At 31.9% G+C, this 13131-nt stretch overlaps 1 protein-coding gene across 1 annotated transcript; it reads left to right on the forward strand.

The window, feature by feature from the left end:
- The first annotated feature begins 779 nt into the window (after nt 1-779).
- Nucleotides 780-9134, forward strand: LOC149427024 (uncharacterized). The gene is made up of 4 exons (XM_089634714.1): nt 780-822; nt 5781-6008; nt 6874-7040; nt 8925-9134. Exons 1-4 carry the CDS (start codon nt 811-813, stop codon nt 9007-9009), a joined length of 492 nt encoding a protein of 163 aa, XP_089490840.1. The 5' UTR covers nt 780-810; the 3' UTR covers nt 9010-9134.
- Nucleotides 9135-13131: the final 3997 nt, after the last annotated feature.

A 13131-nucleotide genomic window follows, 5' to 3' on the forward strand; every position in this document is an offset into this window, starting at 1 on the left:
TGATGGTGGAAAAAGTGCACACCCTTAAAAATCACACAATAACCCTTAAAAATAAAATAAAAGAAACACACATTTCAAATAGAAAATTAAAATAATTTAATAAAAAAATACTAGGCATAAATGTGTAGGATCACGTAATCAGTTCCAATTTTGAAAATTGAAGTTAAATTCAAAGACAGTTTGAATTCATTAAACTAGATTTCACGCAAGACTAACAACTAACGAAAATTATGAAATACTGACTTTTCTATCTGCTTTCGAGATTGCAAAAAAAAACTTTTTTCCTACTAAATACTGAACAATTGACCGGTGCATTTTCTTATTTTCTATTGACGGGAACATTTTGTAACTACATATATCATAATGGAACTGCTGATAATAAAAACCACGATCTTACAATTGTTATAGACAAAAAAAACTGTTAAGACACCCGAACTCGCCGTCCAAGAGGTTTATCAGTTTCACGAACCGAAAGTTTGAACCGAAAATGTCAACATAAGTAGAGTATCCATGAACGTAAAGTCCGATGTTGTCTGTTCAGTTCTACTAGCAGCCATCGGGGAGCTTTTGTAATATCTGCCGATATCGTTATGTTCCATGGTGTTTATTATTTGAAAGCATTTACCGCAACTGACGTTCAATGTTACATTCCGTGCAGCTCTGGCTCTTTTGTTCTGTGCTTGTGCAATTCGGCCCGCCAATAATACTGTAATGCCGCTTTTGCCGGTTTGGTATAAAAGCGGCTACGATCGCCACCGTTGACATAGTCAATCGCATAATTCACTAAGTGAACAATATCCCATTCCCACAATGTTTGTTAAAGTGAGTAAAACCTTTCATATAATTAATGTGAGAATTTTTGACCGACATTGAATGAATTGTACCGTAGAAACATAAGATACATTGTAACTGGTAGTTGATGCTAGTGTGGTTTAGTTGTGTTTATTGCGCGAAAACAGGTGTCGTTTTGTTGAATAAGATTTAACGGTGTGGGAGATTAAAAATTTTGTAGATGTGATATCGTGGGACATTAATTTTCATCGTTAGATTTATCTTCGTTTACCAACACAATTGTTTCAAATCTTGGCAATAGTTCAAAACCATACCACAGTACAATAAGAGCACAGTAATAAAACGTGCCTTATTGTTCATTTTCTATGTTGTAATCGTCATTTTATAGGTTTTTTAAATTATTGGAAGTATTTCTCACAAAATACTTGAAATTATAATGCACTAAACAATTAACTTCACATATTTTTTTGTATTAAAATGAGACTTGAACCCCCAATCCACCAATTTAAACAAAAATTCTAAGACCATTGCGTCACCTAGGTAACTTATATAAAGGTAATCATTTAAAAAATATCCTTACATGTGTGATGGTGTACTGGAGGGATCAAAAATAAAGTTTGTTAATCTTTATAAATTTTAACGTTTGAACACAGATTCAAATTCATAATTCAAATACTCTAATATACAAATGAAATACAATCCGTTCCTTGTAGTTAACCAGAAGAGCTAACCCAAAAAAGGTATATTTATCTGTACATTATAAATACCTAAATCTATAAATTATTTGCTAGTCGCTACATACTTATAATCTTTGGGCATTTACGGGGTAAGGGAGGACTGCGGGTGGGTGTTCCAAACCAAATCGAAAAGTTTTGTAAAAATTTTTGACTCTGTCGGTTTGCACAAATAAATTAAAACGTGTCCTATTTAAAATGCTTTTCCTGCTAATATGAAAAAAATATAATTTTTAATCAAAATATATAATTACCTTGCCTCCTGGGGAAAAATCACTTAATCATACATAGTTTGTAAAAGTTAAACATCGTTTCTTCAAACATTCTGAATTAAATTGAAAACATACGAATTTGTTGTTGATTTAAATTTCAGTTTCAATGGTCTGATAAATAAAACATACCAATCATAAAACAAAAATAATACATTTGATAAAGTAATAAAAATAATTTAATGTTTTAAACATCCAAATCAAAATAAATTTATCGAATTTGAGCCCTGTGAAATGTAGTCAGTACAACTGACCAACGCAACAACCCGCTGTAAATCTTCTTAATTAAAAAAAAAACAAAGGTCAAACTCGATGAAATAAAAATTAACAGTTTCTTTCGTTGGCTATTAACTTCTCAACAGCCGGTACTTAGAAAACCTAATCGAATTATAAATTACAAAGTTTCGACACGAAACTGCTTCCTGATAAACTTTTCGTTGAGTCCATTTCGCAACATTAATCGGCAAGTCCTCTTTTAATTTCGTACCTTGGTTTATTTGCCTGTATAAAACCTCAGTTTTCGAAACTTAAGTAATTTTCTCTATTGTTATGATTTGAGAGTTTTCCGGTAAAAAATCTTCAAAATCAATAGGTACGATTCAAATTTATAAACGCCTTTCTAGGTTCGATTGGATGTGACTAACTTGATTACGTTGCTTTGTCACATTATTTCTTCTTTTAGGCTTGTTATATTTTTCTTAGATTATCTATCCAATTATTATATAATTTTCAACATCTTTAAAGATGAATAAGTCCATGTACTTATTCTGTTTATTTTTTAAACGTTTTCATCAACAAGGAAGTTGCTTGAGTGAACCAATCTATTAAATAGATTGGTTCAACTAACCATTAACCAATGCATAAAATAAAACTTAATTTAATGCATTTATTGGTTAGTTGTTACTTTTATTTTATAATATCCAAGACGGAGCTGGAACTGCCTTTAGTGAACTAATTTAAAAAAGCGCTTTTTATTTAAGTAAATCAAAATCTTCGCAAAACCAATGCTGGAAGATTTTTAATTTAAATTTATTTGTTTGTGTAAAATATAATTAAATAATTATTCAGTCCATATCTCACTGGGAAGTTCATTGTCGAAGGTGTCCATAACGCGGTATGTGATCAAAATCAGTTGGCTAAATATTTTAAATGAAACCTCATCGTGATTTTCATTTGTTCATTTAGCACAACTTCTTCAGTAATAATGTATAAAATTTATATATCATTTTATTGGTTTTAATTATTTTATGATTATTTTTTTTGCTTTTGTATAAATGTATATATTTGTATTAATTTAACTGTATTTCTGAACCCCTCCGGCCTCTGGCATATTATGTCAGAAGGTCTGAGTATTTCCGTTTTGCAATAAAATCCAAATAAATTGAATTTTTCTGAACGCATCTGAAAACTAAAAAAAGTTTTCGAAAGGTGACGAAGTTCGCTTTTTTTTGTTAGAAAAAATATTTTTTTTTTGAAATAATAAAGTTTAGAATGCATAAAAAGTTATAAAATGGCTCACAATAGCTTTTTTATAACTAAAAGAATTGATAACGAAAAAAATTAAAACACATTCAAAAAGTTGTAGTTGTTTTTTGAAACTTTATTTTTATAGAGGTGTACATTTTGATTATTCTGTGGCTTACTTAAAGATTTGAATATAGCGCGTGGTATTTTCTCTTCCTAACACCGTTTAGAATCATATTTCCCACCATGACAGTAAGGGAGATTTCTATGAGACTAAATGAGGTTTTCCCAAATCTGAACAAATTAACAAAAGTATTTTCAATATTTTTTTTGCATATCTTCCCATTCAAAACAAATAAAAAGTAAGTGCTAAGTTTCTAAGGAAAAAAATGTTACATTTTCACCAGGGTGCATTGAGATTGCGTGCTCCGGGCACTTTTACTGAGATCTCAGACTCACACTGTAATTATCAAAAACCTATTTAATCAGACTTAGGTAAAAAAAATGACTTTGTAATTGTTTTTAGGAAAACAGAAACTGAATTGGTACTAGAACCTACATTATTTAATAAGTTGTCTTTAAACAGCCAGGTGGTAATTTGGTGGCTGTATAATACCTATGTCTATTATAGGTACTTATAATGTATTTAGATACTTGATTTTTCCTATTTTTAATCTTTATTTGCGTGTGCCTGAATTAAAAGCCAAAGAGAAAACAATCGAATTTATGTATTCGTTGTATTTTTGCTAGCCATATTGTTAATCATTGTTCTCACACTCCCGGCTAGCGCGTAATACAGAAATATCACTAAAACTTACACTTCATTCAGAATTTTATTACGAAAATAAATACTTTAGTGTTCCATTGTTTCCAAAGTATCATGTGAGAAACACCGTAGTATGCGCATTCACGTTCAAAGACTTGCATTTTCATCTAATTTGAAGTTTGGAGGCAAAACCTAGGAATGCTGATTTCTTTCGAAGACATAAAAAACCTAGTTACTTGGATAAACTTTAGATTATCTAAATATAAATAAGTTTCTCTTGAAATAATTTCACAAACAAAAACAATGTAATTTATTTAATTATTCTAAGAAAATAAAAGTTGGTGGAAAATAACGTTTTTCTACATTTATTTCAATTAGAAAAATCACGGGTTATTATAATTGGATGATTTGTGAAGCTGAAAGTATGTAAAATTTTTTTCATCAGGGATCAAATTATTATCTTTTAAAACAGATTTTGCCAATTTTGGTTTATGATATAGCTATAATTATTTTTGTTAAAAAATTAGAGAAACGTTTGAAATTTACCTTTTGAATGAACATTGTTAGTAAACTTGCAAAGTCCTTTATATAACATTTTAACAAAAGAAATATACACAAAAAATAAAATGACTAATAAAATAAATCAAAATGTCTTGCTTTAGATAGGTAACTACTTTATCGATTGTCTGAATTCACACAATCGTCAATTATAGTTGTATTTATAGTTTATTTTGAGCTGGTATATTTTACATCACGCAATACAGTAAAAAACCGACAGCCAAAATTAGTATTTTGGATTTAGTACATAAAAATTAAAGTGTGGTTAGTGAAAACAACAAACGCAGCGTAATCAACTTTTTATAGACTTAATTGATCAAAAGTCCGTGAAATCAACGATTCGATATGAAGAGTAACAATAGAGTTAAAAAGTTCATTCTTTAATTAGACGGGTCATTATTGTGAACGCGGATGTGATCTGAGAAAAATAAACAATTAAATGTGTGTATCCTTAACCGAAAAAAAGTTCTTTCCCAAAAACTACAAGTTTTGAACGCTTCGAGTTAATAAATAATTATTATTGTAGCCATGCTTAAAAAATTTTAAATTGCTTTATGTCGTCAGATGTTCATATTCGATTTACCGAGAAATCGATTAGCATTTTCAATCAAGTTTCATAGCAAATTAATGTAACGAAAGTGTCCACATTTAAAAAAACACTAAGTAACCGTGAAAAGCGTTGACAGAAATGTTGATAATTAAACCTCTTGATATGATATCTATCTTGAAAGATTCTTCTTTATGATAACTACAGTCGTGTAACAAAAGATTAATATACAATAATCAAATGCAAAATCAAAAATATAGTTTTGTTTGGCAATAACATAATTTATTTATGAAGTTATGTATATTTTATTTTGTATCGAGTTTATGCAAAAGTGAGATATATACAAAAGCTATAACTATATAAGTATAGCCAAAATACCCTACGAAGTTATAAGATTTGTAAGTAGGTACTTAAATACCTACCCACTGAATTATAAGCCATATATATTGGGTAATTTTTGTTATTATTTCAAATTATTAATTATACAATCTACACTAAGAACGGTCACTATCTCGATGACATCCACTATCTGATTTTGAAATAGAGACGGAACAGACAAAAACAACAGGACTTCGCCACACTCAGTCAACAATTAAGTTTGGTACTCCTCAAAAGATAGAAAAATGAATACTAATATATTTCCCTCCCAGGCTGCAGTGTTCCTAGGGGTGGTGGCGGCGTGCAGCTGCTGGCCGGTGGCTGACTACGAGGCCTACGCGCACGCGGACGGTGGCTACGAGCCGGAGTACGCCTCGCACGCTGTCGGGCACGCCGTGTCCTCGCAGAACGTGGTGCGCCACGACGGGCCCTCTCACGGCTACACGGCGCCTGAACACGAGTATGGACATGGACATGCAGATCACTACTACGACGAATATGTAAGCTTACTAACTACTCTGATGACCTTTGTCATGCCTCTGAAATAACCCACTCTAATTTATGCGACTTTGGTAAAATTTCCGTTGTCTGCTTACTTCAATATGCACAAAAAATTTTTCAAATAATTCCCCATGAAAAATTACTGCCCTACCAAATTTCTGTTCATTTCTCCCCACGCTTTCTTCCAATTGATTATTTTTTGTTATTAATATTCATTCCTACATTAGTATATATGTATTATTGAGACATACGTAATAGGAACTATTACCACGTGAAATTTAATATATCTACCTTATCACTTGAAATAATATTCACTGTGACAAATAAATGAAAAAATTTCACATTGTTTCAACTCAATTACTACAAGAAACAACAATATGCATAAAAGTTAAACTAATTTTATCAATCAAAGTTAAGATTTTCTCGTGTGTTGAACGTTTTATCGTCATTTTTGTTCTCGATCAGTGTGATGAGTCGGTTTTCCGAAAGGTTCCGTTTCAATGAAAACACTCACAAAATATTTAAATAACCGAAATTAAAAACCTAGTAACCGATTTTGTGCTTGTTTTTTCATCTCCGATGAATTGGCAGATCAAAATGTTGCAAATCTCCAAAACGGGCCGATAATCATTGGGTTTGTGAACGGTTCAAACCGTTAATTTAATAATCAATCAAATGTGTCAAGAATCTTTTTCAAGTGTAAAAAATTTTATTGGTCGTAAACAAGTTTTAAAAACATTGGAACATAAAAGAACTTAAGCCTACATCATATGTACTAAGTATACTAAAAGAGGATATCTGAATACAACGTCTTGAATTGTGAGAGATTTAAAAATGTTTAAAAAAAAATTATTTTGATTTCAGGCCCACCCCGCTTACAAGTACGACTATGGAGTGACCGATCACCATACCGGAGATCAGAAGAGCCAGTCGGAGACCAGGGATGGTGATGTAGTAAAGGGACATTACTCCCTGGTGGAGCCAGACGGTTCCATCAGGACTGTGCACTACACCGCTGATGACCACAATGGGTAAATCATCACTACTTCCTGTCATAATCAATTTTACACCACACAAAAAATTTCACCGTCCGAAAAAAATATTTTAAATTTTTTATTTGAAACCTTACAAAAGCACCCGTGACTTTACAGTAATGTAAAGACAGGGGAACTATATCGGAACCCGTTTGGTAAGCGTTATGAGATGGGTTTTGGTAGGAGCTGTAAGGGATTTACTCGGGTCTTGAATATGAAGCAGGAAAAACAGATTCGGCTGCTTGTTACATATACGACTTTCATGAAGCCATCATCAATTGTGAACTGCTCGTGTCCATCAGGTTTCACGTATTTACACCGGTGCACAGGGGATCAATGCTGCTAGCCCCTTAGATCAGGTTCTATTGAAATACATGTAGAACAGATTCAGCATGCCCGTATTGTGTCTGTGCATAGGAGATGGCAATTATTCTGTTAACAGAGGGACCGCCTCCTTCGCATAAAATCAAGTAGGTTAATCAATTATTTGGGGTACCAGTCCAGAGGTGACATCTTCGAGTCCTAATGTACATCTGTTACCATTGCATCTTTAGAGTTTGCCATTTATGAATTTTTCACGAATGCCGTTGAAAACAGAGAAATTGATTAGGTATCATGAACTCAGAGCACGCATTTTTCGAATGGTTTTTTTTGTAAATTTAATGGCGATTGTGTTGCGAATTGACGATTGTATTGCGAGTCAGAGAGAATTTTCTCAAGCGCGATGAAATAATACAGCAGAAATGTTCCTTTTCACACATTTGCGACAAATTATAGTTCAATTGTCTGTTACATGGATAATCATCAGGCCTTCATGAAATTGTTAAGTGTTCTTGTTGCCTCAGGTAGCGTGCATTTTCCTTCAGGTTCGCTGTGCAGATTTCGTCATTTCTGTTATGATAGGTCTGGTCGTTTAGAAGTACCGAAACATAATTTAAGCATGCTTCAGTGGTATAAATGGAATGCCTGTCTCATAAAATCCCATACAATTTCTGCTCCATTAAGTAAAATTGAATTGTGAAATTTTCATTATAAATGAGAAAATATATGTGCAAATCAAATTGAAAGTTTTTTTCAACATTGTGTATCAAAATTTTGAATAATATATATATGAAATGAGCAAAAGAAATTAGTCATATCAATACTTATACTGATCGGTTATGTGTCTGCCTGTAACTCTAGTTTAAAGAACTCTAGAACTCGGATTTGTTTTGAATTTTAGGGTCTTTTTCAAAATTGAAATCAGTTGTGTAAAGAATATTAATTCAGATAAGCGATTAGATACTTACCTGTATTATATTATTATAACATACAAATATTTCAGTATGGTCTTTTATGAATTATAATAGCCCGCGATTTTTCACGGGCCTATGCTATAATTCTTATATTTTTCAATTATAATGAAAATTTCTGCCGCCGTAATTAAAATACTTTCTCAGCCGTGTCAATTAAATTAAAAAAATAATAATTTTAAATTAAACAGAAAAAAGGTAAAGACGAGTATTTATCTTATGGAATGGATAAAGACGTTGTCCCTGCAAGACAGAGATCATGGGTTCGATTCCCAGTTGAGACCGTTACCTTTTATTTTCTCTGTCTTGTTCTGTTTCATCTTTATAGAATTGTTATATTATTTTCGTCTTCAATGATATTTGTTTAAATTAATTTATTTTTCATTTTTAATCCCGTGAGTTTTCATAGGCTATAAATAATTTTCTTGATAATATCGAGTTTTTATTTTATGCTTTAATAACATTTTTTATGTCTTTAATTTCACCATTAGAGAATTCTCTTTAGTCGTAGACCGAATTTACAAAAGTTGAATTCAAATTAATAAATTAGTAGAAAATAATTAATTGACTTCTCTTTTATTTATAACAGTTTCAACGCAGTTGTGAGCCGCACTCCCGCCGTCCACCCCGCGCCCGCCGCCCCCTCCCACCATGACCACGGGTACTACCACTAAAGATGAAGACCAGATCAACACCACTCGAGATTATTGTATTGTTAAAATAGAACCTAACTTATAAGCTTTTATACCAGATGTAAAATTTGAATAAAATTTTGATTACCGGTCACAAAAGTAATTTTCCTCATGCATGAACAAACATACCAAGTTACTTAAAAACTTGCGATACCATTCAGCTTCTGTAGAGGGCTGCCATTTCAATTACACTTCCAAAGAATTTTTATAATTTGCTCGCAGCTATCTTACTCTCTAAGATAATCTTGGTGGCCTCAGTGGTCGGGCAAGATTCAAAATTCCGGCGTGCGCAAGTAAGTTTCATTCACACAAAATAATATAATACGGTTTATTTGCGGTACGTTACCTACCGCTTTGATGATAGACCATAATTCAGAATTAAAACATTGAGATGATTTTAGCCTTATTTGATGACCAGATCTGGACTTACCAACTTTCCTCTTCCCTAACTCCTTCCCCGCTTCACTTCCATCGGAATCACAAAATACCTAGATTGAGGATGCTATTATCCCACTGGTTTCAGACGGATTGAAACAATTGGGACTCTTATGCTGTATACATTTATAAAAGCCCCTTCAGCCCGGCCAGCAACATTCCTTGGTCATCCTAAGGGATTGATGTCAAATAGCTTGCCTACTTTACACGACCGATCTATTAAAGTGATTTTGGAAGGTGTCCGTTTATTATCAAGTTGAAACTTTTGATAAATCGATGTTTCCTTGTAGAAAGAAAATAATAATAATATTTGGCTAATTTATGTAGATCAGTTTTTGTGGAAAATCACCTCAAGGGCGCTGTACAAATATATTTATTAAATAATAAATACAGCTGGCTTACGACTAGGATTCTTAATAACTAGTGACTTATATCTAGTGACTTACAACTAAGGCCTATAACTATTGTCTTAATGACATACATATTTAGAGACTTACAAATAACACACTTACATTTAAAAATACATACATTGAGATATCAGATTAAATATCCAAAATTACTGCACTCGTACTGTTAATACGCAGAAATTATTTAAAAAAAACACTTTGTGTTAGTTTTATGACAAAGAAGAACAACTTTTCTGTATTTGGAAATGGAAAACAATGCCTCTTTAATAGCTATTTCGTCATGTTTTGATATAATATGAAAACAGGTTTTTAGGCTAGTTTTTTCTCTTTTTACTGTAAGAAACTAATTTGGTTTATTAGGTTCTTAGTTTGAATTAATAATATAAGATAAAAACTAACCTTCGACTGGCACATCAATAATAATGACCAAAGCCAACATCATTTTTATTATAACGAAATTTTTATTTTCCTAGGATTATTTATTAAAATGTTTCACAATTACAATGTGGTTCCGTTAAACTGCTGGATGGCAGCTTGTCAACAGGTTCTTAGTAAAAATCTACTTTCTGTAAAAGAACTTAAAAGATAATGACCATAAAATGTATTCATTTCCATTTCCGGTGACAGAATTATTTATATAATAATAATAAGTGTTTTATTATTTTTTTTTTGTGTAACAAATAGATATAATGATATCCTCACTGGGATCTCCCGTGCTGAGGATTTCATTTACATATTATGTATAATTTAATTATAAGAAAATTAATATTACATCAAAGTTACAAATAAATTTAATTATGAACAAATATCATTCAATATATTTTTTTAAAATAATTTTTCTAATAAGTAAGATGTTTTTGATATATATATATGAAGTGTTATAAGTGTTAAGTGTTATTTGTATATATACCGCACAGGAGTCAACTGCTCCCAACTGTCTAGAGCCAGTGAGACTATTGCATCCCCAATTGGGGTATGTTGTGAGATTTAAGTTAATGGGAAGGGAAAAAAGATGGGAAAGTACTTAGCTATTCAGATCTGGTCACCAAACTTAACCAAAGCCATTTCAAGCAACGTTTCAATTCTGAATGGTGTTCTTACACCAGGGCGATACTGAGAGTATCTTCCAATCTAAAACGTTCCGCAACTATAATTATATATTATTGGTGAAATAACATAAATTTATCAAAATAATATTTACTTGCGCACGACGGGATTTGAACCCGCTACCTCCAGCTTGTTGTTGAGAGTCTTACCCCTCGACCATGGAGGCGCGTGTTTTTAAAATAATTTAATTGCGTTTAGTAATTCTGGATATTTAATAATTATTAATAATTCCAATACAACAGTTATCTGTGTGAAATGCATATTATATATTTAAAATCATGTATAATAGTTTTGCCCCTTATATCTTAGGAGAAAGTGTAAAATTTCAATGTTGTGAAATCCCAACCTCTAGTGTAAAGTGTTGATTTTCAATGTTGTGAAATCCCAACTCGAATAGTTAATACATATCAACAAACAAGTCCTGCTAAGCCAATTGAATTGGCTTGTCAACAGGTGCTTAAAGTTTAGTCAAATATACATTTTAGAAGTTATAATTTTCATCTTATATCTACAGATTCAACATTTTTTCATACAATTTTTCATACATATTAAAGTAAATATTTTTTTCCGATAGCCAATTTTTCACCATATATTTAACTTTTACATACCATAGATTTACATTGCTTTATAGTGTCAGGTAATAAATTAAATATCTTCGGTATGTTGGATTCAAACGTTCTCTGTCCGTACTTATTATTAAATTTCTGAACTATTAACCCGTCATTGTGCGTGAATCTAGTGCTGTATTTATGTTCTAATTTCTCTTTAAGCTGCGGGGTAAATACCTATATGCTGAATTATAATTTTTTGCCACAGTATAGCCTTAACAGGTAAAATTTTGGCACTCTGAAACAGCAACGGTGTATTATGTCTTTTTTTTAAATATTAGGGATGACTTGTAATTTAACAATAGCGTTTTGTACAACTTGGACTTGTTACAGATTGGTTATAGTAGTATTTCCCCATGTTGTTAATCCATATCTTATAATAGATTTAGCCATTAACATTTAAATTATTTTCAGTGTTTCAATTATAGGAAAAAAAATAATGTGTCATTCTGCCAGTAATTGATCTGAGTCTTTTACAGTTTTTTTAAATATGTTTGTCCCATTTGAAAAAACAATCTACTGTAAAACCAAGATGTTGTGAAATCCCAACCTCCAGAGTAAAGTGTTGGTTTTCAATGTTGTGAAATTCTAACCTCCAGTGTAAATGTCGAATTTTTAAATAACAAGATTTATATTTTTGATCATTTGGACACGTTTTTAATATTAAAACTCATTATTACTATCCAACCAGATCTTGTTTAAAAAATTGTCAAGAATTGTTACATGTGAAATTACAGGGTTTTCCAATAAGAAGTGTTATTTTGAATAGCCCGCTATTTCGATAGATGTTACTTTTGAAGCTGTTATTTTTTGACATTTGACAAGTAAAAACTACGTTATTAATAAAAATGGAACGATACACGCTTCAACAACGCATTGAAATTATTACAATTCTCTTGAGTGAATCAAATGCAAATCATCTTGAGTGATGAGGCCCATTTTCACCTTAGTGGCTTCATCAACAAGCAAAATTGTCGCATCTGGGGCTCGGAAAACCCAAGAGTTATTGTTGAAAAGCCTCTTTATCCTCAACGTGTGACTGTTTGGTGCGGTTTATGGTCCGGCGGAGTCATTGGACCTTACTTTTTTGAAAATGAGGCTGGAGAAACAGTTACGGTGAATGGATTGTGCTATCGAGAGATGATTAATGATTTTTTATGGCCGAAATTAGATGGTATTGATTTGGACAACGTTTACTTCCAACAACACGGCGCTACGTGCCACACAAGCAACGAAACCATTGATCTTTTACGTTTGTATATCAAAATAACACCTCTAATTGGAAAACCCTGTAATACATATATTAAATAGATAACTTCATCTTAACAGTCGGTTGCGTGGAGTCATAACTTCATCATCTTGTAAATTGGATGGTATATTTTGAAATACCTATTAGCTATAGCCAAATATATAGCTAAATGTGGTTTAACCAAGGCAACAACAGCAGTAATTTGAGGTCCTAAATGACTACCAAAATATAAATGGTAATATATTGATATTGGCACGGGCCCTTTCGGCAATCAGGTCTCCTGACGACAACTCTAACC

This window comes from Hesperophylax consimilis, chromosome 1 (genome assembly GCF_061612785.1).
Source record: "Hesperophylax consimilis isolate HC1 chromosome 1, BYU_Hcon_1.0, whole genome shotgun sequence".
NCBI classification, from domain to species: Eukaryota; Metazoa; Arthropoda; class Insecta; order Trichoptera; family Limnephilidae; genus Hesperophylax; species Hesperophylax consimilis.

Bases quoted from the DNA above. Each gene is read 5' to 3' on its own strand.
- LOC149427024 (XM_089634714.1), top strand. The intron at 6,009-6,873 runs GTAAGCTTACTA...TTTTGATTTCAG, and splicing joins ATCACTACTACGACGAATAT to GCCCACCCCGCTTACAAGTA. The intron at 7,041-8,924 runs GTAAATCATCAC...TATTTATAACAG, and splicing joins ACCGCTGATGACCACAATGG to TTTCAACGCAGTTGTGAGCC.